This window comes from Bidens hawaiensis, unplaced genomic scaffold (genome assembly GCF_021521415.1).
Source record: "Bidens hawaiensis isolate Kalapana, Puna unplaced genomic scaffold, B.hawaiensis_p1.1 tig00007885_1, whole genome shotgun sequence".
NCBI classification, from domain to species: Eukaryota; Viridiplantae; Streptophyta; class Magnoliopsida; order Asterales; family Asteraceae; genus Bidens; species Bidens hawaiensis.
Genome location: NW_027491548.1, coordinates 984510 through 1011713, shown reverse-complemented (window position 1 = coordinate 1011713; position 27204 = coordinate 984510). Strand labels below are relative to the sequence as shown.

Here is a 27204-nt window from a genome sequence, read left to right as displayed (position 1 = left end):
GACAGTGGAAATGGTTCAACCCATTTATATTCCACACTACGTTAGACAAGTCACGTCCCTTTTTACTCCAACGCGCAACATTGAATGAGTGTCATGACCCACTGTAATAAAAATGGATTTAAGAAAACATTTATATTCTACAACACTGTCATACGATAAGATATGTCACAGTAGAATTCTTTTGTTTTATATTTTGTTATAACAAAAAACAAACACTCGGTTTTCGGAGATAACCCGTCTCAACTCTCTTATTAATCCATAAACTCGATACATCCAAAAGGTTTTTACAATGATCTACCATTTAAAATAAACAAATCAATCAATCAATCAATCAATCAATCATACCCAGTAAAGTCCCACCAACAGCAAAGCTATAGGTAGGGTCTGGGGAGGGTGGGATGTAGGCACACCGTACCTCTATCCAAAGGGATAAAGAGGTGGCTTCCAGAGAGACCCTCAGCTCTAATTTAAAATAAACAAATACTAATCCTAATATACCTCTTGACTTAGTTTTATTAACTAAGAAATCATACTTGATAAACGTAATGTATGTCCTTATCTTCTTACCAGCTTCTTCTTTAGTATTAGTCTCTTCATTTGATGGCGTAATTTCTACTGGATTATCAACACTATCCAAAATAACGAGTCAAAACTGTGAACTTGACTCAGTTAAAGTCAAACCAATGCTTCTGCAGGTCCAAAACAAAAACCAGGTCGAAGGGGCTGTATGCTCGAATGATCCATGTGAACTTGCTCGGCTCCGTGTTATTTGGATCAAAAAGCATACAAGTGACACCATCTTTATAGAACTCAAAGAATTTCAAGCTTCTCACATTCAAACTGACGGATCTTTTTCTCTTTAACTTCATCAGAGCAATCTTCAGTCGCTAGCTTCGCACCACGGTTCAATTTTCTTAACAAAGCAACTCTAGTTTTACGAGCACACAATCTATACTGTTGGATCCTTTTTCTCCTTAACTTCACCTCAGTAAAACTATTACAAGCAAAGGTAGACTTACATTCATCTTCAACCGGTGTCCTTTCTTCCTTGATCACATGCCTTTGGCATAAGCGCGATGTTCCGTAAATGTTGCGAAGATGGTAACACGGATCAACATAGGAAAATGATGAAGCCACGATACCTTTGATGTTATTTGGGCATAGAAACTTAACAAACTCCACTATCTCTGAAAAACACGAGTGATCAGAATATGGAACCGTGTAGATATACTGATGATGCTTTTCTATGTTATTTGTGTATCTGTTTCGCATATTCATATGAAGATCGTCATCTGACTCTTTCTTCAATGAAGAAATCCCAAAAGACTTATCATTGCACCCACCTTTCTTTAGCTTCCACGGAAGTCCAGATGGCATGATCCCAATGGTGGGACACATAGCATTTAATCCTTCTAGTGTTTCAACAGAGAAACTATAGCGAGGAACAGCTCGTACTCTCGTCAAAGTGGTTTTGGTTGTGAAATTGTCATGTAGTCCAAGAAGATGCATGGTTTGTAAGCGCTCAGGCCATACCCAAATCTGCAAGAAAATTATAAACAGAAGTACCAAAATGCCCTTGAAATCAGCTATACGCATTATTACTAAAGTTACAGAAACCCCTGGTAGTGAATTACCTTCACTTTGAGCATATTTGAGATGTAGAGTAACAAATCCTCTTTTCCTAAGGTGTCTATGCCAATGATGATGTCATGTTCAGGATGGGAATTGATGATATTAACTACCTGGTAAAGGGTGATTTATTAAAGAATATTATATATACCTGTTTGCATTATATATAAAGGCTGAATAAATTGACCCACCTGTTGAGCAGCAACTTCCCTTGTAGGAAATGAGTAGGAGGGGTTGCAGTAAGTGTTGTCAATGTAAAAGGGTGTCAATTGTATCATTCCCGAGAGCATTAAGAAGCATGTTTTTGCCCATTTGTGTGATTTCACTTTCTACTTCCCAACGAAAATCCCCTGTGTAAAGGGTGAAGCCAAAGGCACCCCGGAACAGATACATAACAGCCCCTGCCACGTAGCACAGCAATGATAAAAATTAACTAATGAGTCTTTGCTCAAAAAAGAAAAACTTTTGACTTTGCCAAAAAAAAAACAACCGTTGAACCTAAGGGAAACACACGCTGTGATTTTTACTTGTATACTAATACGTACAAGCGAACGGATTGAATTTCTAACCATGTTACTTAAGAATAAACTAATAAACCTTAGAACAGGTTCTGCGCAGACATATATCGGTACTGAATAGTGATTACAAGAAACTTAAGCAGGGTGCGAGAATGGTTATTAACATAGAAATATCTCTTGAAATCTGTAAAAATACTTTGTACATGCTTAAGAAAGCAAAATGTGTTTGCCATCACACTGAATGCATAACCATGAACCTTGTGTAACGTTCAGTGAACTGTTGAGCAGGAAGTTCGATTATTATTTAACAAATGAACAAAAGAATTGTGTTCATTTAGTTAAACGAACAAACAAACATAAGCACATGTCTCGTTTGTGTTTGTTAATTTATGTTTATTTAAGTTTGGTTGGTCGTTAATATATTGATTGAAATTATTAGGATCCATTACAGGTGAAATAAACTGTTGGTTTAAAGTTAAATGAACGAACACAAATGTCACAATTAAAACAAGCGCTTAGGAAGGAAGAAGTAAGAAATATACCAGGGCAATGGTTGGCTTCAATGGGCATAACATGAACCTCCTTAGTAGTAGATAAGCGTGAAGATGAGTCAGCAACTACACCTCACTCCCTGAACCCCAGCGATCCACTGATATCATCTTTCCCACCTCTTGTTCCATTTTTCAACCATCAAATCTGATACTATTTGGGGATTTTTACTAGGGTTCTTACGCGGGTTTTCAACTTCAAAATTCAAATCATATAGTAACAAGTACGCTAAATGTAAAAGCATAACAATATATAACATTCGCGGCTTACATAAAGAGACTTAAGTCTTGACAAGCTAGTTTTTTTTTTATAATAATAAAGTATGTGACTCAATGATTTCTTTCAAAATGGGAGGCATACAAGAAGGGCTTGGCCAAAAATCAACATTGAAATAATTTTAATAGTTTTAAATAGAAAAGGTAATTGCACATTGGCACTGCATGAGTAAATAACACAATTATTGGCCATTTTCATTTTTCAACACACAAAGTTTCTTCAGGGCCCAGGGCCAGGGATAACCAAAATTACCAACCATCATTATCTCTTAAAACACACAGAAAGCTTAAAATCCCAAACAAACACCAACGAAAATCATCAGTTCATACCAAACAAACATAATCCCAAATCACAAATACGGTTTTCTTTATTCTTCCATCTCAAACAGCTTTCAATAATCCTTCACTGTGAGTTCTTCGCATACCAAGATCCGGCCTCAAGCTCACTAGTTTGCTACTCACATCTTCAAACTGATGCTTGTCGCCCGTCACCACCTTAAACCCACTTGGTGGCAGCCTCACGTGCCGCCCACGACTACCTGCCCCTTGACTTTTCCTGCCGTGTGTTGACTTTTTCGATTCTGACCTCACCCCACGGTCAACTTGATGTGCAGAAATCCCAAGGCGGGCAGCTCGGTCAGCCGAGTCTTTCATGCCACCAGATTTGATTGACTGTCGGTTGTAGTAAGCAAGATGTGGAAGAAGACCAAGAAGAAACTTCTTCAGTTGTTCATCTCCTATGTTCTTCTGCGCGGGGTTTCCTTCTAAACTGATGGCTTGTAACGAGTTGTAATTTGCCGCAAGCTGCCTCTGGTTCTTTGTGGTGGACAGCTTATTGAAACGCAGATCCAACACGTTCAGTTTTAGGAGACGGTGCAGACCCTCCACCTCACTTATTTTGTTTCCTGCTAGATACAGTTCTTTCAATGATGAACACGATGCCAGACCTTCAAAAACACATATTTGGGTTTCACAATTCAATTTTTATTAATTAAAAAAACAAAACAAAAGAAATGAAATATAAATCACATACCATGCCCAATTCTGAGAATCCGATTGTAGCTAAGATCAAGTACACGCAACCTCGTGAGCTCTCGAAGCCCTTCAATGACGGAAATACTGTTCTTTGATAGATTCAAAATATGGAGACCTCGAGGAAGAGCACCCGCGGTGATTCTCACTGATAAAACATATAAGATTATCAATAAAGATAAGTTAACAATATGATATCAAAATCAAGAAACGAAAAGAAGATAAAAAGATTTCAAACCTATTGAATTTCCCGACAAATTAAGCGCCCTGAGGCTGGAGAACGCGCTCAGAAATGGGATCACAACTAGCCCATGGTTTGCAAGTTGAGCTGTGGTGGCTGAAGCATTCAAAGAAGAAATGTATTTTTTAGCAGCATCCATGCCGAGAATACTCTTTGCATCATTTTTGGAAGCAGCCGAGGGATCCATAACAATGCTTTTATCGTTTTGCCCTTGGTGATCAAGGTTGGAAAGCATGTTGGTTTCTTCAAGTGAAGAAGTATGCTTGAGATCCATAACCCATTTCTCGATACGCTTTATCTTGAAATCCTCATTAGGCAATTCCTCCCACTGGCATATCGAATCATCTTCGAGGACACTTTTACCCTTGTCAACTTCTTCCACCGCGGGGACGATCCAGTCCTTTGACAAACCCGCATAATCATATCCATCATCACAATCACCATCAACTTTGTCAACATGATCTGCACTGTCATTTTCTAATTCATGTTCAGGTGAAACTTCATCGCCATCGTTTTCATCACCTGATTTATTGTTCCATCTCGAGTCTAAACCCTTTAAATCCTCAGAAGATCGAGAATGATGAACCGCATCACCATGAGCCAAATGCAAATATGGCGCAGAGTTTGACATCATAATGGTGTGTAAAGTTCTAGGTGCAGAAAACCGAGTCTCGGAATTATCACTAAGTTCTTTGTCAGACTGTTGGTTATCGGGTGACAAGTCGGATGCAAGATGGACCATACTGGAACTTATTTGAGGAGACATAGAAGCCTGGGCTTTTTGATACTCGTCTCCACTCTGAATACCAGAAGACAAATCTTCGCCAGATGTCATGTCCTGATAGGCTGCGAGACCACTTCCTAAAGACACACTCTTCCTCATTCCCCTGACTTGATGGCCACGTTCACTGTCTGTGTCATTCATGCTTTTAAGCCCTTCAGATTTCCAATCTTGACCCGTTAAAGATGGAGACTTGTTAGCACTCTTGCCTTCGTTAACTTCTCTCGACAATTCAGGATTTTTCCTAGGTTTATTTGCGGTGTAATCTTCCAATGCTTTTTGCATTGCTTCGGTTGGTAAGTGGACAGTTTTCTGCATTTCAGAAACTAAAATCATCAACGACGAGGAGTTGATACGTAAGTCAACAGGCCAAAAAGTTAAAGAGAGCTAAAAAGAACAGATTAAACGGATCAAACAGGGTATCAAAGAAAGCTATAAAAAATAAAAACAGTTTATTGTCTTATGCATACATCCTCCTCTAATATCGATTTATTAAAGAAGGTATAAACACCATCATGTTTAAACACACAACCTCTTTTTAAAAATGTCAGAATTTGGGACCTAAAAAGTTCCATATCAAATTAAACCGACTCGACCCGTATCAGAAAAGTTATCAGTTTTCACTTAAAATCCAATTCACAGTTACACAACCAGCCCGACCCGTCCAATTTGCTACCTCTGGTTTATACTATAAAACCACAAAATAAAATCACATTGCTCACCTTGGGTTTCTGGGTATGAGTAGGAGAATGGAAGCACGAGAACCTAAACATCTTGGTCAAACTGTAGTGTTTAACAGACTTTGAAATGTAACAAGAACAAACTCACTGATCAACTACATCTAGAAGATTGAAATTTTGGAAATACTTGAAGCAAAACGTCTATATCGCGATAATAAAACTTGTAGAACGAATACGGTGACGTTAGCCGTAGTCAAGCGACAAGCCGACAGACACACGGCGTAGTCTCCATATATGTGATGATCTTGATCTTCTCAAAACACAAAGTAGAATCACTCCTTCATTATTATCACCCACCACCGGCTTAGTGGTGCGATAGCCGTTTATATTTGCTGTATCTGCCAGACTGAAACAACTCTTTCTGGTTCTATTGGATCCCAGTTTTTGACATGCGTAAGAGACAAATGCCTGAAAAAGATTTACAAAAATAAAAAATCAATCCCATTGAATTTTAGGGTTCAGAAAAGAACATTTAACTAACATTCAACATCAAAAACAGATAATTCTCAGTCGAATTTAGAACAATGATTCAAAAATCCAACCGAAGAAACTAAATCTCTGTATAAAAGCAAATTCGTGGAATCATGTAGGTCATAAATTCACCAAATCAAGTACAAAGTATTTGTATACTCAGAACAAAACACACAGAAGCTAACCTAACCTAACGATGTATAAGCATAGAATCGTCTAATCATCAGCATCAAAAACATACAACTCCATACCAGAATTAGAAAAATAAATAATTTGACAAAAGAAATTAAATCTCTATACAAAATCATATTCATGTAATCTTTTCACAATTCTAATCATCAAACCACCAGATTAAGCACAAATTAAAACTATAAACAAACATAATTCAAATCAATTACAACAAAATAAACCAAATAAAAGTCAAAATAATCACATGAAATGCAATAAGAATTAACAAATTAATAAAAACACACAGTTCATAAACAATAAGGTATTAATCAATCTACTACTAATCAATTACAACAAAATAAACCCAAAAAAAAAAAGTCAAATTAATACCATCCACCAGGTATTAATATTTTGACAACTCTAATCATCAGAACACAAAATTAGTTAAAAAGCACATAAAACCTAACCCTAATTATCGTATAAAGACATAATTCAAATCACAAAAGTGAAATAAAAGGGAAGATCTAACCTCTTTATAGCCAGATTTGATGTATAGAAGTAACCTGGTGTTGTAATATAAAATTGGATGGATAGAATAGAATAAGGGTGTGAATTTGGGGGAGGCGAAAGAAAACAGATAGAATAGAATAATTATATAATATTGCTGCTGCTTCACCGGTGATGTAATGAGTTTTTATTACGGAAGGAAAATAGGGTTTAGAAATAAATAAATAAATGGTTGGCTGAGATTTTCACAACATGTGAATGGAGTTTGTTATGCAGATTCGTCGGTATCTGATTATTTTCACAAATCTAGGATGATTTTTCCGATTTACTTGCAAATTCTTTATTATTATTATTATTAGTTTTATCAAATGTGGATTTTTGAACGAGTGATTTTCTTCGGAACTGAAGATAATTTTGATCGCGCTGGCCATCGGGTTTTCCTCATAACAAGAGATGTTGATCTTAGGATACCAGCGATGTATACGAATCGCGAGCATATGAAGTTGTCTTTTGTCATTAAGTTATCACAGATAGTCGGGTTTTATTCTTTGGCTGTTCGAAACAAATAACATAGAAATCTTTATGGTATGTTCATGTTGAAAGTTTGGTCTTTAACTTTGAGAAATTACATCTATGGTTTGTAATAGTTTGAAATTGTAACAATTGTTTAAGGTCGTGTTTTTTTCACATAATTCGTGGAAATTCAAATAAATTTGAATTAAAATTTCATGGCATTGCGTGTTTGTTTCGTTAAAATTGAAATCTTAATTTCATTTTGGTGTGTCTTGGTTCAAATAATTGGAATTTGAATTTAATTCCTTCAAATTCCTTTGGTCTTGTAGTTCATGAGATATAATATTTACAAATCAGCCTAACAGCAGGTCTCACAATTCAGATTTGCACAACGTTTTTTGTAAAATCATAAAAGTTAACTTTTTCACGTTCAAAAATTGCAAATTTATATTCTTTATAAACTAGACTCAACCTAGTTTACTGTAGTATCAATAATCTCAACCAATTTTTACATTTACACCCAGATACAGTCAATTGAACATCAACAACACAATCTGTCCAGAAACTGTTTGCAACAAAACTCAACATATTAACTATCTATGGACTATAATCCGTTCATATGACATTCTAGACACTATAACCACTATCCATGCACATCAATTACACACTACATACATGATTAGGGTTTTATTTGAACTCAAAATCAAAGACACCAACGATTAACATGTAATAACACCAATTCTAGTTATCAAATCACAATCAATACATCATCAAATCAAACAAAACATATGAACACTATACATATGATTTTCGGACCTAGGGTTTATAATTATACCTTCAAAAACACCAAAGCAATCAAGAGGAAGGTAGAAGATGGCTAGAAACGGGTGTAGGATGCTTCAATTGAGAAAGACAAGATCAAAAATCAAGTAATATGTGTGTGTGTGTGAGCCGATCGCAAGGAGAGAGGAGGGGGGGCTGCCGTCGATTGTGAGGGAAAGAGAGAAGAGAGTTAGGGTTTTACATATTATTAATAATAACAAGATGTTACACTTTAGTCCCTCAACTTTTAATTGTTACTTTTCTAGCTTAATTAACTAGTTCTTGTTTCTTGTCTAGCATCACACATAATATAATCAAGTAACACATATGTCTAACACGTAATTATCACATAATTATTGTTTTGACATTTTTCGTTTATTCACCAATTGTTTGCGTCAACTCGTTTGCGTTTCGGTGCAATTCCCGAAAGACTACACATGTAGTAGTTGTCAATCGTAATTTAAACCCTAGTTTAAATATAATGAGGTGTGCGTTATAGGTTCAGTGATCTAAAGTTTGAATTGACGGAGTTGAGTTAACGGAGTTAATCTGAAATTGACGAATGTCACATTAACGGTTTTATAAATGAAAAGTGATGGGTCAGCTCTACTACATTTAAAACCGAGAGACGTAAGAAAGGTGCTCAAACGTTGAAACCAAGCGCGTGGGGCTTGTTTAAGGCCATATAAAGCACGTTTGAGTCGACATACATGATTAGGGAATTTTGGATCGATGAAACCCGGTGGTTGCTCCATGTAAATAGTTTCTGTTAAATGCCCGTTTAAGAACGCATTGTTTACATCTAGTTGACGAAGTTGCCAACCGTAGATGGTGGCAAGACTTAGCACGACACGAATGGTAGATGCCTTTACAACGGGACTGAACATGTGAGAGAAATCAAGTCCGGATACTTGAGTAAAACCTTGAGCAACCAAGCGGGCTTTGTAACGATCAAGAGAACCATCCGCTTTATATTTGATACGATACATCCATTTTGAGCCAACGACATTAGAGTTGGCGGGACGGTTGACAAGTTCCCATGTATGATTATTTTTTAAGGTATCAAGTTCATCATGCATGGCACTCACCCAGTGTTGACTTTTGGAGGCTGTTTTGACTCCTTTTGGAATGTTGGTAGCAAATAGAGTATGATGAAGGTTATTTGTGGAAAAATTCGTAAGATCGGCAAAATATTTTGTCTTGGAGATTCCAGATTTGGAACGGGTGTTCATAGGGTGAATGGAGGTTGTTGGAGGGTCTATGGGTGGTGTATTTGTTGTTTCTGTGGGAATTGAGAAAGGTTGAGTGGGTCGGGTAGGAATGGTGGTAGTAGACATAATGGTAGAGTTGAGTTGAGATGTAGGTGTAGTGTTTGATGGAGAAGATGAACTGATGGGGGCTGGAGTGATTTGGTCAATTATGATCTGGTCATCTTGGGTTGTGGATTGGGTGGGGTTTGGTGTTATGGTTGGAGTGGGATGATGTGGACAAATAGTGCACATGGGTTTTGTTTGAGTGGAAATATTGTTTTGAGTGTTATGAGACATGGGTTTGGTAATGTCTGAGTTAGTAATTGGTTGAGGTATGTTGTCATCAAAGTTTGATAACAAAAGCTTTTCTTCATCAACCATGGGAATAATCCCAGTAAATGGAAATGTGTCTTCATCAAACTTTGCATGTCGTGTTATATATACCCGCGAAGTGGATGGTTCAAGGCATCGATAGCCTTTATATTTAGGACTATAACCAATAAAGATGCACGGGGCACTTCTTGGAAGAAGCTTGTGCTTGGCGTAGTCTCTTAGATACGGATACACACGACAACCAAACACCCGAAAAGTAGCAAAAGAAGGTGGTTGTTTGAAAAGTACCTCAAATGGGATTTGTTATCAAGAACAGGGGTCGGGAGACGGTTAATAATGTATGTGGCGGAAGAGAAAGCATCAAGCCAAAGTTTAGCTGGTGCATGAGAGTTGAACATCATGGCTAATCCTGTTTCGGTTATATGACGGTGTTTGCGTTCTGCTCGTCCGTTTTGTTGTGGTGTATGTGGACATGAAAGCCTGTGATGAATACCGTGTTGGTGAAAAAGATTTTGAACCTTTTGATTTGTGAATTCGGTACCACCGTCACTTTGAAAAACTTTAACACTGCATGCAAATTGGTTTTGCACAAAGTTTAGAAATGTGGTGAGAATATTATAGAAATCATATTTGTATTTTAGTGGATAAAGCCAAGTGAAACGAGAATAATCATCCACAAATATAACATAATACAAGTAGACATCCGTGGATGAAATGGGTGCGGGACCCCAAAGATCACAATGAACTAAATCCAAAACATGCGATGATCGTTTGTTATTCTCAACAAAAGGTAAACGATGAGCCTTAGATAATTGGAAAGATGAACATAAACCTGGTTTGGGCAACACAGAAGTGACAAAAACATGTCCAAGTTTACTTAAAACAGAAATAACATCAAACGAAACATGGCCTAAAAGGGCTATGCCATTTATTGAAAGATGCTCGAAGATGAGGAGCAGCAAGAGCAGCAACAAACGACTTGTGACTTTGAGAGAGAACATAAAATCCGTTTTCACATGTGCCCCTGGCGAGGACCACCGCTGTTTTTCTGTCCTGAATGTGAAAAAAATTATTAGAAAAGAAAACATCAACAGGGGAATCATTTGTTAATCTACTAATAGAAAGTAGATTTTTTGTCAGATTTGGAACAAGTACGTTATGAAGAGGTATGTTATTTATTTTAGTGTTACCGATTTGGGTAACAGGTAAAGATTGCCCATTACCGAATGTGACAAGCGTATTACCCGAATCAGCATGGGATTGATCAAGACCATCAGTGGATCAAGTGATATGAGCGGTTTCTCCGGAGTCGACGGCCCAGTCAGGGGTGTTCTGAGCCATGTTGCATTGAGCATGGAAAGCTTGTGCAAGGTTTGCATCAAATGGGACGGCTCGCTGTGCATAACTTGAGAGATTAGGGCATGCACTCGTATAATGGCCATCGGTTCTGCACAGTTGACAGTGTGGTGATCGCCTAGGATTAGTTGAACGACCACGGTGGGAAGAAGAGGATCCCCGAAACCGACCTCGGGATGCGGAATCACGAGATGATTTGGAGTGAGACGGGAATCGTTGGGTTTGAGCAGAGAAAGCGGCTTGTGGGGTGGAATGACCAACTAGGGTCTGGATAAAAAGTTCATGATTTTCAGCTTGAGCGAGTAGTTCACGAAACGGTGGAGGGGGTTTGGCGTTTCGTTGAGAGGTTGAAAAATTTTCAAATGAGGAGCCAAGACCACAAAGAAACCAATGTCGTTTATCTTCGTCGGTCACTGGATAACCGATTGCGGCTAACTGGTCACATAGAGATTTGAATTTGCGACCAAACTCAGCAACAGGTGATGTCCCTTTTTGTAACTGACAAAGGGTATCACGTAGTGTGTGCATCCGTTCAACAGATTGATGATTGTAGGCATGCTCAACTGCCTGCCAAACATGGTAGGCAGAGGTATGGCCAATGGCCTCTGCCATGGCTTCTTCGGTTAAGGTGGAGTGAAGGAGGAGGAGAACTCGCTGGTCAGCCTCCTTCCAAGTGATAAAGGCGGGATTGGGGATGGTTTTATTATTATCGGTGAGGGTTGCGGGAGGGGCAACGGAAGAGCCGTCAACATGATTGAGGAGGTTAAGGAAAGAGAGCACTGGTTCGACTTGATTTTTCCACAGAAGGAAGTTTGTGGAAGAGAGTTTGATGGTTATTAGGTGTAAAAGAGTATGCAACGGGGTGGTTGTTGGATCAGAGGAGGAGTTTGAGAAAGAGCCAGTCATGGTGAAGAAGAAAGAGGAAGGTAGGATGCTCGATGGTTGCTAGGCAAGTATACCTAGTATGATACCATGAAAGGAATTGATCTTGAATGATTATTTTCATTAACTAGATAAATAATTACAGAAGGATAGCAACTATTGTGGAGTAAATTTCTCCTTTACAAAAATAATTTACAACCAAAAACTAGTCAATTGAATTTGAATTTTGAATTAATCATGATCGGCTATTACCTTCCTTAATCATAGTTATTTAATGGAAAAGTAACGAATTATCGAATGATTCTCAGGCTTCAAAAGGATTATTGCTTTCCTTTAAAGCAAAACATGTAACCATATAAAAGATATTAAAGATATAACGTATTGTGGTTTGGCAAAGTTTAGTGGAATTGTTTTGGTCAAAAACTTTACACATGCTTTAAAAATGCTGAGTCTGGTGATCAAGCTATAATTATAATTAGAGGAGACAAAACATGTCGTAATTTGTTAAACATATTATGTTTCAGATGATTAGTGAAGCTGAATATGGCACGTTTAATTAAACATGCCATTTTTCTTAAACACTACCACATACATGTTTAATAAATGGAATGCATGGCATGACACACTTAAATATAGGGGTGCCAATCTTGACTCATGGGTTGAATGAGTTTTATCAAAATGTATAATATGGGTCAGAATGGGTCAAACTAAAAAAGAATATGATTGAAACGGGTCAAAACGGGTTGACATTTCTCGGGTTTTTTTTAGTGGAACGAGAAAAACGGAGGAAACTTTTTGATATTTTTACTTTTTAAGTTTTTGTTTATATTTCGAGTTATAATTTTTTAATTATTTTTTTGAATATTTTGGTGAGGGTTTTGAAATGGATTTTGAAATCTCAACCCATTTTGACTCATTCAAAATCCCTCACCAAAAAATTCAAAAAAATAATTAAAAAATTATAACTCGATATATAAATAAAAAACGTAAAAAGTAAAAATACCAAAAAGTTTTTTCCGTTTTTTTTGTTCCATAAAAAACCCCCCGAGAAATGTCAACCCGTTTTGACCCGTTTCAATCATATTATTTTTTAGTTTGATTAGTTTGACCCATTCTGACCCATATTATACATTTTGATACAACTCATTCAACCCATGGGTCAAGATTGCCACCCCTACTTAAATATAATAAGTTCGGTAATACGAATGACACAAAGTATTTTACAATATTAAATATGAAGAGTTTTATAACATGAGTACCACACACAACTGACTAACACGTGGTTAAGAAATGATAAGACACAAATAACATGATAAATTAAAAGTTGCCGATGATCAGAATCCATGTTTATTTTTAATATATTATATTATATACTAGGCTATGTTTTTTTTTTTTTTTGAACGGCAAATTTAGGATCACTCACGGACCACTGGAGTATAGTACCAGCAGAACCACGCGATCATATCCATCTCCACTAGGCAATAATGCCTAACCACCAATTCAGGAGGAAAGCCAACAAAAGTTGGGAAAACCCCCTTTTATGGGATTCGAACCCAGGACCTTATGGTCCCTAAGCCTTATCCCACCACCAAGATGCCACTAGGCTACAAAGCCATGGACATATACTAGGCTATGTAATTTCATAAACGCGCCATAAACATTGCGAGTCCACTGTCGCCTATTAACCTATTTGACAAGATAAGTAAAATGTACTATGAGTGTCATAAACGGGTTAAGATGCTGAACCTATTTAGACACGTTTTTAATGATGCCGGGTAACATGTTGACCCACTTATGAACCAAACTTGTTTTACGTCAAATACTAGCTTGTTAAATTTATGTCAAAATCATGTTGTGTGTATTAGCCAAAGCTCTAATGTGAGGGGGTATATCATAAATTAGAGATTAGAGATTAGATATATGAGTGATAGAAAGGGTGTGATCTTCACGTTTATCCTCGAATGGAGTACTTGTGGTGTTGAAGGGTTGACTTTCTTTAGGGATGTGCACGGGTTAAAACATGAGACAAAAGTGATGTGGCCCATGTTGAACGAAAAACCACATAACCATATTTACATGAACCAAGAACTAAATCGTTATGAGCTAGTTAACAGGGTCGGTTTTGGTCGTAAAGTGGTCACGTTTACGTACCTAATGGAATATCAAAATAAGAATACTAGTTTCAAGTCTTTTTTTTTAAAAGCATGAGTCGTCTTGAGAGTGATGCTATAAAGAATTGCATATCGTAATGGGAGGTTTCACATAAAATGTAAATAGTTATGGTACGTTTTAATTACTAAAGAGAGTATCAAAATTATGGTTGTAGGTCACTAGAATCCATGATTGAGGCATGTGACATTCTTTGTTTTTCAACGTTCATAAACTAAGCTTCACGCGTATGGAACATCTTAGTGATAACTAGAATCTAATTTAGGGAACGGCCATTGAAAAAATCTTTATACAATTCGCCGGCTTTGCGATTCCAAACATATTCACACGTAAATTGCAAATTACAGATACCTAATGTAATGCTTATGGTTTCTTAAGCGTGTTTCATGTCGAATGGCTTCCACAAGGATTATTTTAATTTAGCATGCGTAAGTATGAAGTATGATGAGTGGTACCCACATGTTGTCATCAGAGTTGTTCACAATCAAGCTTGGATGGTTTTAGGCCCAAAACGTTAGTATTGATTTTTGATAATTGTATACCATATATAAATCGTGAAATTTGAAACCAAACCATGAAATATAGTATTATAACATATGTGGTTTCTTGATGTTGAACTTAAGGCTTTTTATAACATGTCGGACATGATACTATAAGACACGATGACCAATTGTGCTAAATACGAACATGACACGATAACTAATCGTGTCATTTTCCAAACACGAACACGGACCTGTTTAATAGCAGGTTAATCTGTTAAGGGACCTCTTTAAAGACAAAATGAACAATACATGTGTAACGAAACCAAAATTTTCAAAACGAGCATAAAAGTCTTCATTAATATATAATTCATCATATTTGATACAAAAAAACCACAAATCCATAATATACTAGAAACAAAAGACGACAAATACATAACATATTTGAAACAAAAAACCATAGATGCAAATCATAGCATCCATAAAAAATATAATATCGGGTTCTGACGGACATTGGTGAAATATTGTTTATAAGTATTACTTTAGGTTTAAGACTTTAGGATAGTATATACATTTATTTTTTTTAAATAAAAATCTACACGGGTTACTAACATGTTAATAGGTCTTTAACATGTTAAGACACGAATTTAAACATGTCGACATGTTTAAGACACGAAACATGTTAAGCTCAAACTCAAACCTGTTAAAATCCACTCCGTGTCTTGTTAGCAAATCAGTGTCATAAATTGACAGCCCTAGTTGAACTGTAAAATATTATCCTTAGTATACATGACATCGATATGTTTCATATGTTCGTGCTTAGAATCTAGGACGGGTTACTAACAGGTTAACAGGTCTTTAACCGGTTAGGACATGAATTTAAACATGTTTAAACATGTCGATTTGTTTAAGACACGAAACATGTTAAGCTCAAACCCAAACCTGTTAAAACCTACGTCGTGTTGCGTTAGCAGGTCCGTGTCATAAATTGACAGCCCTAGTTTAACTGTAAAACATTATCATTAGTATATATGACATCGATATGTTGCATAAGTTCGTGCTTAGAATCTAGGACGGTTCTAAGCATTAAGTTTCACTTTCATTAATTTCACATAAATAGTCGAGATGTAATAAAGAGATGTAAATATTGTATTAATGGGTTGGGTAATATGACATTTAGCCACGTTGATCTTTGAAATATAACTTTCTAATATATATAAAAAGGTCCATTTTTAATACTTGAAAACGTCCCTGTATTTAACCAATCATTAGTTTGGGTGTAACGGGGCGATAAATTGCCTAAACTTGAGGGATATGTGGGGCAAACACTGTCCCTCCGACAATAAGTGGGGCGACCCGAGGGTGGAGGGGGGATATAGTTTGGAAATAATACTAATATTTTAATATGTTGTATGTGTAATGTGTGTGTATATGTATATATATTGGGCTACAACACCAATATACCCCTAAAATGAAAATCGACGATTTTCTGACGTGACACCACGTGTGGAAAATCACTCCTATTTTAAAGCCTTCCACTATACAACCTTATAGACCAGATTGCGGGTAGCTTATTGTTCATGTCTTAGTATATAATTGAAGATCATGTAGAGAATTAGAGTGCCTCTTAGACAGATAGCGAGGTATGCATATACAATTACAATATGGACTTATCATATGGCATCATTACAATTACAATATTATATATATACACACACATGCATATATATAAACTAGCAGAAGTGCTCGCGCGTTGCTGTGGGGTGCAACGCGGGTTTAATCGGTAGGAGTTTGGTTCGTTATAGTACCACTTCGCAAAAGGTCTTTTTTATTTACAAACTATTTATTGTTTGTAATAGATGTTAGTATTTCCTGTTTTTGGGTCAGCGACCATATTAAGAAATTGATTGGGCAAAGAGTTTTCCTTTAGCTTTAATTTAAAGATTGATGTTTGAGTCAAATTCCAAGTAAAGTTTATTCAGTCGCTAGTGTGAATTAAACAAAATTAGAAATTTACATATAATTATCATAAAAAGTAAGTTAAACACAATTACATATATTTTTTTTTAAACATAACCCAAATTTCTCATTATATAGAAACATAGATATTACATCAACAAAGGTAACTAACCAACTCAACTAAAGTTTTATTCATAATTAAAATACAGTTTAGGATTAGAACATTGATTGCCCATTTATCCATATAGCACCCGAATTTTAATCTCTACCTTCTATTGACATGCCACAAAAAGAAAATTATTGATGAAACTCGAGAAAACAATAAAAGAAACCCACTCCCAACAACCATTTTGATAACAGGCTCGTTATGAGTAACCCAACCCGCGATCAAATTTCCCTCAAGATTATCACTCGGGTCATACCACTGACGTACCCAACCCATATCCGTGTCCCATAAATACAAAAGCACAATGGTGGTGATGAAATCCACACAAATGGTGACGCCAGGAATCAGCACGTTGTAAATTAATATAATAATAATAATACAAAGAATGCGTCTACAGCCACTTTTGTAAATTAATATGATGATAATAATAAAAGGCATTATTAAATATGAACTGGTGAATTGGAAGTAAACTAACCTTACTTATACGTTCTTTTAACCTGATTTAAAGGAATTCTGTTTCAGTTTTTAAAACCCATCTCTTCACCTGTAAACAAAAATATCATTTTTAATCTGAGAATGTACTGAGTTAAGAAATCACATAATTTGTCAAACACCAAAACATCAAATTTTCAGAAAAAGCAAACGTGTATTTAAATTAAACAACTTAGGAGGTTTTATGCATTATAAATTAGACTTTGATCAAATGACATACTAACTCTGTTGGCATTTACAAAGTACTAAACTATAAAAAGTAACCAGAATAGACTCAAACATAACTTTTATTTAGAACATTAAACCTTATTGAATTCAAAATATCTCAAAGTTATGGGATTGCCATTCGACCCGGAACTTCTACTACAAGAATACTTCTTCAATCATTCATAACATCAAACATCACTTCTTATTCTTGTTACACAAGTGAATATTGAACATAATAATTAATCAAAGAGAACTATTCTAATCTTTTTATTTTACTAAACCCTTTAACCTCCCTTGTGAGACCACAAGATAACTTCTAACTGCAAGTATGAGTAGCGGCTATTTTCTCTTCTATCATCAAAAGTAAAACCAAACTTAAAACCATCTTCAATATTTGAGCCTGCAAGCCCCTTAAAAAACGGAAATGTCCCTTCATGTTTCCAAATAGCGTCAAGAAAGCCCATCAGTGTTTTGCGCAGTTTTTTCCCCTTGGTTTCATCATCACTCGAGTCTGTAGGCTGAATCATGACCCTGTAGCTGCAGAACATTGACATAGATTGTTTAAAAAGTTGGACATAATATCATTTTACGAACAAAGATAAGTCAAAACAAACAAACCTGATAGCGGGATATGTAAGAACCGTTGCAATACTTTTAGATATTGCACCTAACAAAAAGGCAGGGAAGGCCAAAGGTGACTCGGTTAAGTCACATTTCCTGTTTTTTTAGTTTCCTGTCTAAAAGTTTTTGCTTCCGCTGATCAAATATCATTTGCTACATACATAATGTGCATATCATAATGTAAAAAAGATTGAGATTGTCTTGGGATATCATAATGGTGCCAAACAAGTTATTTAGTGACAAGGGAGTTAGTTCTGCATTTTGAAGGTTTGTTGCAAGCAATTTGTTAAATCGCCCTGCCCATTCATGTCAAGCGACACGAAATGAGGCTATCCAAATATGGAGAGTGCAAGCAAATCGGAGAAAAGTGTTTATTTACAGACCACGACTCTTTGGCAACTCCAATGACACCTACAGGAGAGATGTTTGGGTTAGCCCGTGTTCATTTAATTGGTTGCTTATTAGTTTTGTCGAGTTGAGGTTTGAACTAACCTTAAAAGTCAAAATCCTACATTTGATCAGTTTCTGTAAAAAAGATTAATTCTTGTTGTGTTAGAGAAGTCAACTGGTTATGTTCTTCATGTTTAGGTTGACCATCTGCAAGCAGGAAAACGCCAAACATAGGCATACTAAGCACGAAAAAGACTGTTCATTAGCATTAAAAAGCATTATAAAATTTTAAAAAGGTTCCAATACCGTGGTTTGGAATTGAATTATGTATGTAAAAAGTATCCTATAAGTTGTGAACTACAATTTTACTTATATATTAGTCTATTATTTTAAAGATAAATAATACATATCCCTAGAAGATACATAATATTTAGATGACTACAGCACCAAGATAAATGATAGATTTTATTTTTTTATTTTTTTATTTTTTTGGTGTTAATGATGACTACAGCACCAAAATCTTAGAGAATGATGAATACAACTTTGCATACATGCATACAACATAAACTACAAATCAACTATCATCAGTTAAACTTGTTAGTGAATGGGATCGAGAATAGAAATGTTAATAAACCGGATTACCCCTGGACCAGACTGGCCCATTTAAAGCATAGGACTGATTACCGTAGAACTAAAATTTAGAAAAAAAAACAAAAACAAAAAAAAAACAAAAACAAAAAAAAAACATACAGCATTGAGATGATGAATTATGTTTTAAAACCATACAAATCAAATTTTAGTTGGGTTAATTTATTAATTGGGTTAATTTTAATAGTTAATTTATTTTTTAATTTGATTAGAAGTGTCAGAAATTTGAAAGAATTAGATAATGTAGTTAAAAATAAATAAATAATTAAAATAAACCTAATATATATGAAACTTGGTTAGAGATTTGAAAGAATTAGATAATGTAGTTAAAAAGGGTGGCATCTTAGATTTTCGTACAACTAAAAGTGAAGGTTATGTTCATAAATATCATAATATTGCTTAATAGTATATATGAGAAATTGAGAATAAAGAAAGATTATATGGCTAGATCGCTAATATGGTGGGAAAAGAATTAGCATAGAACAATGCTAATTAATAAATGTCATTCAAAAAAAGTGTGGCAAGTGGCACTAGCATAGAACAATGCTTGCTTTTATTGAAATGTGTGATACCATTTAATGAAATTTGGCTTTTGTTAAAAGAAAAAAAAAGAGAGAAATGATTTTTTTAAAATTGGTTTACTGATTTTTTTTAATGGTGTTTGATGTTACGTTTGTAAAGCAAATTCTATATTTGATGTTACGTTTGTATACACATCATTTTAAAATTGGTTTACTGATTTTTTTTAATGGTGTTTGATGTTACGTTTGTAAAGCAAATTCTATGTTTGGATAAATGATGTTTTCATGAAAGGAGGCACACCATTTCACCCATTTTTATACCAAAACTTCAAACCTTCACCCAAAATCAATTCATTTTCTCAACTTTTTTTTAAAAAAAATGGCTGGAAATTGGTTCCCAAACCTTGATTCAGATTATCTTGACGACGATTTATGGTCGTCACCGCACCAATTTTAGTTAGATACTAACCAAAGTCAAACAGTCTTACAGTCCCATTCAAAATATATGACCTCTTACCCCTAGACCTCCATTTAAAAAAATCGGCAAGAGTTAATATTTCCTAATTTAAACAAGTTCATGCCAACATGGTTATTTAAAAATAAAAAATGAACCAACTTGGAACAACTAATTTAAAACCAAATAATTTAAAAACAGTTTCGTGTTTAAAATCGAACCGTAACACGAACAAATATATAATCTAACATGTATATTTATTATATAAACCTCAACATCTAATAATTATATTACAATGAAGGTTTGTAAATCAAAAGTTTTGATAAAAATGTTACCTGACCCAAGGCTTTTATGGCTTAATTCTTGGCATCTCAGAAATATGACATTGAGAACGACGACTGCTATTACTTAATTATGAAAATAATAAACAGAAAAAGAAAGCGTCATGCTTCTTAATGCCGGTGGCACTTGTCATTTCTGTCAAACAATTCCACCATTCGGTACATTCTCGGTGATTCTCATAAGCAACATATTCACCGGTAGTAACCTGGCCTATTTTATTCAATGAAAGAACGTTATTTGTTATATAACAATAACATATGAAAGCCAAAGCATAAGCTGGAAGCCAAAATTTAATCAAGTACCTTTATCTATTACTGTGTTCGACTGGGCTGGTGCATTTGTGTGCCCGTTTACATATCCAAGAGAGAGCGCGTTAAGACTCTTGAATCTTGATGGCAGAATCTATATCATTTCCACACTTTTCTAGTGCTTTTTCACGAAGCTAAAAACACAGTTAGGGCTTTCCGGTTAGAACATCTGTTAGGATAAAAGTGATGCTATATAAGAGTATTACACAAGAAGCTTGTCATAACAAAATGTAATTACCGAAATATTCACAAAAACATTATCCGGTCCACTTAATTTACTAATTAGAAAGCCCTAGTCCGCTAATATGTTCCATTGTTCAATGCGATACAACAATTTTTGCACAACATAATATGTCTAACACCTAATGCAATGTTTATTTTCAAAATACAGAAATTTAGCCAAACATATGATGTATAAGAAAAAAAATTTAGATAATCAGGTAGGCTAATCAGCTGATTCGGTTTTTCTTTTCCAATAAATTATACACATTAAACTATTTTGTTCAAAATGGACTTACGAGACCTTGTGTTTACTAAAGTCAACAAAGTAAACATACAATTAGTAATAATCTCAGCGAACACGAACAAAGGCATGCTCGTGTTCGTCCATGTAAGTTTACACGGGCACGGGCACGGACATGACAACAATAGCATGGCATTTAATGATGAATCAGTGGAGCAATGGAACCAGGGCTCCCAAATGTAAACATAAATAATCAAAAAGTGATGTGATAATAGAGAGTTGAGTAAATGTGGAACCACGATCCATCTTGTTATGTTAACTGTGTTTGTGGTGCACACGCCTATGAGCATTGATTTCTTTGGTCTTTAGTATACGTTTTTCAATTCACCCACAAACAAATAATTCTTATAAGCATTGATTCATAGTAGCGACCTTTTGGAAAATTATTTCTTTAGTCTTTATTAATGTGTCAATCTCTAAACTTCTAAGTTTTGGGACAAAGATGGATTCTAGTAACGGATTTGCAAAAAAAGACACCTAATCATTTAAAAACCAGATTACCAGTGAAACTAACATAACCACAATAACACGCCAATCCCACTCTAATCAATTATTCAATCAACCACAACAAATAACAGCATTGATTATCAATACCTAATCATGCAACATATCTACAAAATTCAAAACCTAATCATTAAAACACCAGATTACCGCAAACAAAGAATTCTTATTAACATTTCACATATGAATCACAGTTTGGATATCTAAATCACATAAGATTTGTTACAGGTGTTCTATGTGCAGGCTGCAAATACAATAGAGACCCAATTCGTAACATCATATTTCTTGTATAGATCACCAAATCAAATACCCTAAAAAAGATTAACCTAATTATCCACCAATAAGCCACCATTAAACCCAATTTAAAAGTGAATTAGGTTCAAAGCAGGAATAAATCAAGAGAATATGAATATTCAAGAATCATGGGAATTATAATACAAAGGAAGAGATAACATACCTGATGTAGAGTCTGGTAATGAAGAATCTCGTGTTGCTGTTTGCATTATATTACATACAAATTGACAAAAATTAAAAGAAATTGATTGAAGAATTGATTGGTTGTTGAATAAGAAATTGATTGAGGAATTGATGGTTTAAGTTGTAACGTATGTAGAGAGAAGGAGAGGCATTAGAAGATAGTATTGAAGTGGCAACCTGAGTGATTGAAGTGGCAGCTGGAGTTGGAAGTGGCTGGCATAGTTGGAAGGACGATGAGGTTAGGGTAATTAATAACGGTCTTAGACTATCTATCACCAATCTCATAATCAAGTCTCTCTCTTCGATCGACAAAATTTAACTCACTCCAATCTTTTACTCCCATTAACAACCCAATCTTATCCTTTTTTTATTAAATAAATTCAATTTATAATTAGTTTTGATTAACTATATAAATATAATTAAGTAATTATATTTTTTTAAATATAAAAAACTTTAAATATATATATTAATCAAACACATTTTATAAAATAGATAAAAATAAGTTACAATAGTAGCATGAAATACAAAATTACACATATTAATGATACAAAACTACATACTTGTTCATCAACACCAAATTTCTGCCATATATGCTCAATCAAATCGTTTTTTAGAATGTTATGAGCTTCTCTATTACGAAGTTGTGCACTATTCGTCATATAACTGGATAGGCTTGCAATTCGTTCAATAGAATATTGAAAGAGTGGCTCATCATCTTCACTAGAACTCCTTCGTTGTCGGTTTGTAGGCCTATCATTAAGAAATTCGGATGGATCATAATAGTTAAGGTACGTGTCCCGTTTATCCTCAACAATCATATTATGCATGATGATACATGCAATCATAACTTTCCCCATGGTATCTTTGTCCCACAACTTACATGGGTGACGTAGAAATGCAAAACGAGCTTGTAGAACTCCAAATGCTCGTTCCACATCTAATCTAGCGGCCTCTTGATGTTTAGCGAACAACTTGTGCTTTCGAAGCTGTGGACAAATTATTGACTTGACAAATGCGGCCCATGAAGGATATATACCATCAGTAAGATAGTATGCCATATTATAATCCCGACCATTCAAGACGTAGCTCACATTTGGTGCCCAACCTGTCAACACATCATCAAAAATAGGAGATCTTTGGAGGACGTTAATGTCATTGCACGTACCCGGTGTTCCAAAGAACGCATGCCATATCCATAAGTCATATGATGCAACGGCTTCCAAAATGATTGTTGGTTTACCGCTTCGACCTGCATATTGCCTAGCCCAAGCAGTGGGACAATTTTTCCATTCCCAATGCATGCAGTTAATGCTACCAATCATACCTGGAAATCCACGTTCTTCCCCGACATGAAGTAATCTTCTTAAATCATCTTCATTGGGCCTTCTAAGGTATTCTTGACCAAAACATGAAATGACACCTTCAATGAACTTTAGAAGAGAATCCCTTGTTACAGTGTCACTCATTCTCAAATATTCATCTTGTGAATCTGTTGATGCCCCGTAAGCCAACACTCGCATAGCGCCGGTACATTTCTGCAAGTTTGAAAGGCCTTTTCTTCTTGTAGCATCACATCTTTGTTGAAAATATACATCATTTGCGGTAACAGCGGCCACTATACGGAGGAATAATGGTTTGCGCATTCGAAATCTACGCCGAAATGTGTCTTCACCATATGTTGGGCTGTCAACAAAGTAGTCTTTCATCAAACGTTCCTCCCCATGCTCGCGTTCACGATCACAATACCTTCTTCTTGATCTAGGAGGATGATCTCCTATGATCATATTTGGCTTGCTTATAATAAATTCTGTAATTATGTAATCAAGTTGCCGATTTTGCTCAGCAACCCTAGCTTCCCATTCATCAAATTCATTTGAGTTAGATGAATCGGAACTCTCCGATGGGTAATCATTCAGAGACATTTTCCTAATACTTAAGAAAGGAAGAGTTATTATTGGATAATACTCTGTCAATGTTATACTCTCATTTTTATAGAATAATATTAACCTGATATTGGTAGATTATTTATCTAAACAAAATCTAAGCATCCAGTAACATGGTGACACGTGGAAACAAAGATAATGTTTGGATATCTAGTTGATAACGCCAGATTATGTTATCTAAACAAAATCCAAGCAATGAGTAAAACAGTGACACGTGGCAACGAAGATAATGTTGGATATGTAGTTGATAATGCCAGATTATTTTATCTAAACAAAATCCAAGCAATGAGTAAAAGCGTGACATGTGGCAACGAAGATAATGTTGGATATGTAGTTGATAATGTTAGATTATCTTATATATACAAAAAACTAAACATCCAGTAAAACGAAGATAATTTTGGATATATAGTACATATGCATTACAAACTAGTGAAATAGATTACATATGAAACATATTACATGCATAAAGTAAAACACACATACATAAAAACCAAATATATTACAAATGCATAACAAACCAACTAAAATTAAAACACACGGTGAACCGGATTTAATTAGACGAACCCATAGAGCTTCCTCATCAGATGACGCTTCATCATTTCTTCTTCAGGCGACAACAACGGCTTTTGCAACAGTGATGTCAACTGCATATGTTGCATTTCCTCCCGCTTCCCTTCCATTTCCTCCCGCTTCTTTTCTATTTGCTCTCGCTTCCTTTCTTCCTTTTCTTTTTCAAAATCGAGTCTTTTTTTCATGAGTTCAATTTCATCATTTCTATTAAAGTTCAATACACGAAGCTGTTCAGTAAACTCCTCAGAAACCTTACCTTTTCCCTTTGCTTTACTTTTGGTTGCATCTCTACCTGTTGGACGCTGAATTGTTGAACCACTACTACTTAGTGTGTCTGGGTTGGAATTGACATAATCGCCTTCTTCGGTAGTCCTTGTTCTTTTTGTGCTTTCAGCGCTTTCTTCATCACCCACTCACATTCAGGACGGGAACGTGTTGCATCATGGTTAATCTGTAGATCCCACCTAGGGTGCTTACACATAACTTCATTAAAAACGATAGTGTCGTTAAACTTTCCCCCATCTTGCTCGTAAATTTTATGAGCATTATTCTCAATTTCTTTCATGCTCATTCCAGTTCTTCTTGCACGATATGCTACCTTGTACGCACCAACCCATTTACTACCATTTTTGCTAAGTCGGCCAAAACGACCTTTTAATTGATTTGCATTCCTTATACCAAGCTTCTCTGGATTTTCTTCTCGAGCTGCATCGTACAACTTCCTTCTTCCCAAAAATGTTTTTCCTTTTTGTTTTTACCTTGAACTTTATCTTCACCAGCCAGAAACCAGGATGACATTAAAGCGACATCTTCATCATCCCACTTTCGGGGTTGGGTTTCTGAAATTTGTGAGGTATGTTTTGAAGTGTTTTCATTGATATGAACTTGAGTTGGATTTGAAAAAGGCTGAGAGTTTTCGTAGAATTGGTGTAACATCCTGAATATTATAATGATAAATAAAGAAAGTTACGTTTAGTGATTTCGCGTTATTAATTAAGTAATATCGAGTAAAGAACGGATCATGGACTTAGATTAATTAAGGTGGGTTAAATGGGAATGGGCCTTAGGTCCATGGGCTTTAAGGGATATAAATATCCCCTAAACCAACCTAAAACCCTAAATACTCATTCTTACCATCTTATTCTCTAACACACTCCAAAAACACATACACCACACCACCATATACGGCCGGCGGCCGAGAGAGAGAAACGAGCAAGATCCGAGAGAGATTAAACGTTAGTTGTGATTAGATTTTTGTTATTCGAGTCCTACACGAGATCTAGAGTTCCTAAACAAGCTAACCAAGATCGAACGAGCATAAAAGGTATGTTCTTGACCTTTAAAGTTTACGTTTTGTTGAACGTTTTTACCATAAAGGTCCGAACTTTACGTCATTCCGGGCTAAGTTTTACCCGAACAAGGCCATGGGAATGATCGCGGGACTTGTTAACGTCATATCCAAGAATTTCTCGATGAAACGAGGGTGATTCTGGTGATTACGAATGAACTGAGGCGAATGCTGAATAACTTCGCCTGCAAGCCAACTTCGCCTTCAAGCAAGTTCGCCTTCAAGCAAGTTCGCCAGCCAAGTTCGCCCCTGACAACTTCGTCGAGTACATAAGTTCGCTGAGTAAGTTCGCCAAGCCATAACTTCGCCTGGTGATAAGTTCGTTCAATGCTAACTTCGCCTGAGTTAAGTTCGCTGAATGCTTAACTTCGCTGAATGATAAGTTTGCATAAAAGATAAGTTCGCTTAACACTAAGTTCGCTTACAGTAAGTTCGCCTAATGTTAAGTTCGCTTATTGTTAAGTTCGCTTAATGATAAGTTCGCTGGAGTTAGCAAATTAGAAAATAAATTAAAAAAAAACCTAATGAAAAATGTGTTAAGACAGTTAATGGAAATAAAATTTTTCCAAATTGACCTGGCAGCTGGACCCCAGCCAGGGGCTCTGCCCCTTGGACCCTGCTAGGGGCTGCCGCCCCTAGAACCCCGCTGCCAGGGGCGCTGCCCCGGACCCCCGTTCATTGTGGGTTATATAAAGATAGAAATACAACATGAGTAGTAGTTAATTGATACATGTAAATATTATACAGTTATCCGTGCACAGCTCAAGAAGGGAATAACGATTAACGGAGAGCGTAACAGGATTCAGGTGAGTTTCTAGCCCCATTTATGTGTTATGTTTTCGGGGCTGTGTGCATACTCAATATGTTTGTTAATACGCTTATCCTAAGAGATAAGTGTATGCCTTATGTGAATAATGTGAAATGTCTGAATGATTGCTTGATGGTATGTGAACGATCTTCGAATATTGCACGTACTGTCAGGTTGTAACGCTATGTATAAGGTAAGTATGATATGTATG

General features: G+C 35.7%; 2 protein-coding genes and 1 pseudogene across 3 annotated transcripts; all 3 read right to left on the bottom strand.

Annotated features, from left to right (window-relative positions):
• Positions 1-557: 557 nt before the first annotated feature.
• LOC143636351 (uncharacterized) lies at positions 558-2738 on the bottom strand (annotated as a pseudogene). The gene is made up of 4 exons (XR_013154229.1): positions 2690-2738; positions 1821-2030; positions 1635-1742; positions 558-1539 (listed from the first exon to the last, which is right to left on the bottom strand). The product of XR_013154229.1 is annotated as an uncharacterized LOC143636351 (transcript).
• A 520-nt stretch (positions 2739-3258) lies between these two features.
• LOC143636362 (uncharacterized) lies at positions 3259-7054 on the bottom strand. The gene is made up of 5 exons (XM_077103976.1): positions 6934-7054; positions 5748-6173; positions 4242-5337; positions 4005-4151; positions 3259-3918 (listed from the first exon to the last, which is right to left on the bottom strand). Exons 2-5 carry the CDS (start codon positions 5796-5798, stop codon positions 3353-3355), a joined length of 1860 nt encoding a protein of 619 aa, XP_076960091.1. The 5' UTR covers positions 5799-6173; positions 6934-7054; the 3' UTR covers positions 3259-3352.
• A 15837-nt stretch (positions 7055-22891) lies between these two features.
• Positions 22892-24428, bottom strand: LOC143636365 (uncharacterized). The gene is made up of 2 exons (XM_077103980.1): positions 22962-24428; positions 22892-22905 (listed from the first exon to the last, which is right to left on the bottom strand). Exons 1-2 carry the CDS (start codon positions 24244-24246, stop codon positions 22892-22894), a joined length of 1299 nt encoding a protein of 432 aa, XP_076960095.1. The 5' UTR covers positions 24247-24428.
• Positions 24429-27204: the final 2776 nt, after the last annotated feature.

What these genes read in the sequence shown, in the direction of transcription:
- LOC143636365 (XM_077103980.1), bottom strand. Translation starts at nt 24,246, where the DNA reads ATGTCTCTGAATGATTACCCATCGGAGAGTTCCGATTCATCTAACTCA.
- LOC143636362 (XM_077103976.1), bottom strand. Translation starts at nt 5,798, where the DNA reads ATGTTTAGGTTCTCGTGCTTCCATTCTCCTACTCATACCCAGAAACCC. An exon ending in CTCATACCCAGAAACCCAAG is followed by an intron (nt 5,338 to 5,747) that starts GTGAGCAATGTG and finishes TCTGAAATGCAG; the next exon opens with AAAACTGTCCACTTACCAAC. An exon ending in TTTGTCGGGAAATTCAATAG is followed by an intron (nt 4,152 to 4,241) that starts GTTTGAAATCTT and finishes ATGTTTTATCAG; the next exon opens with TGAGAATCACCGCGGGTGCT.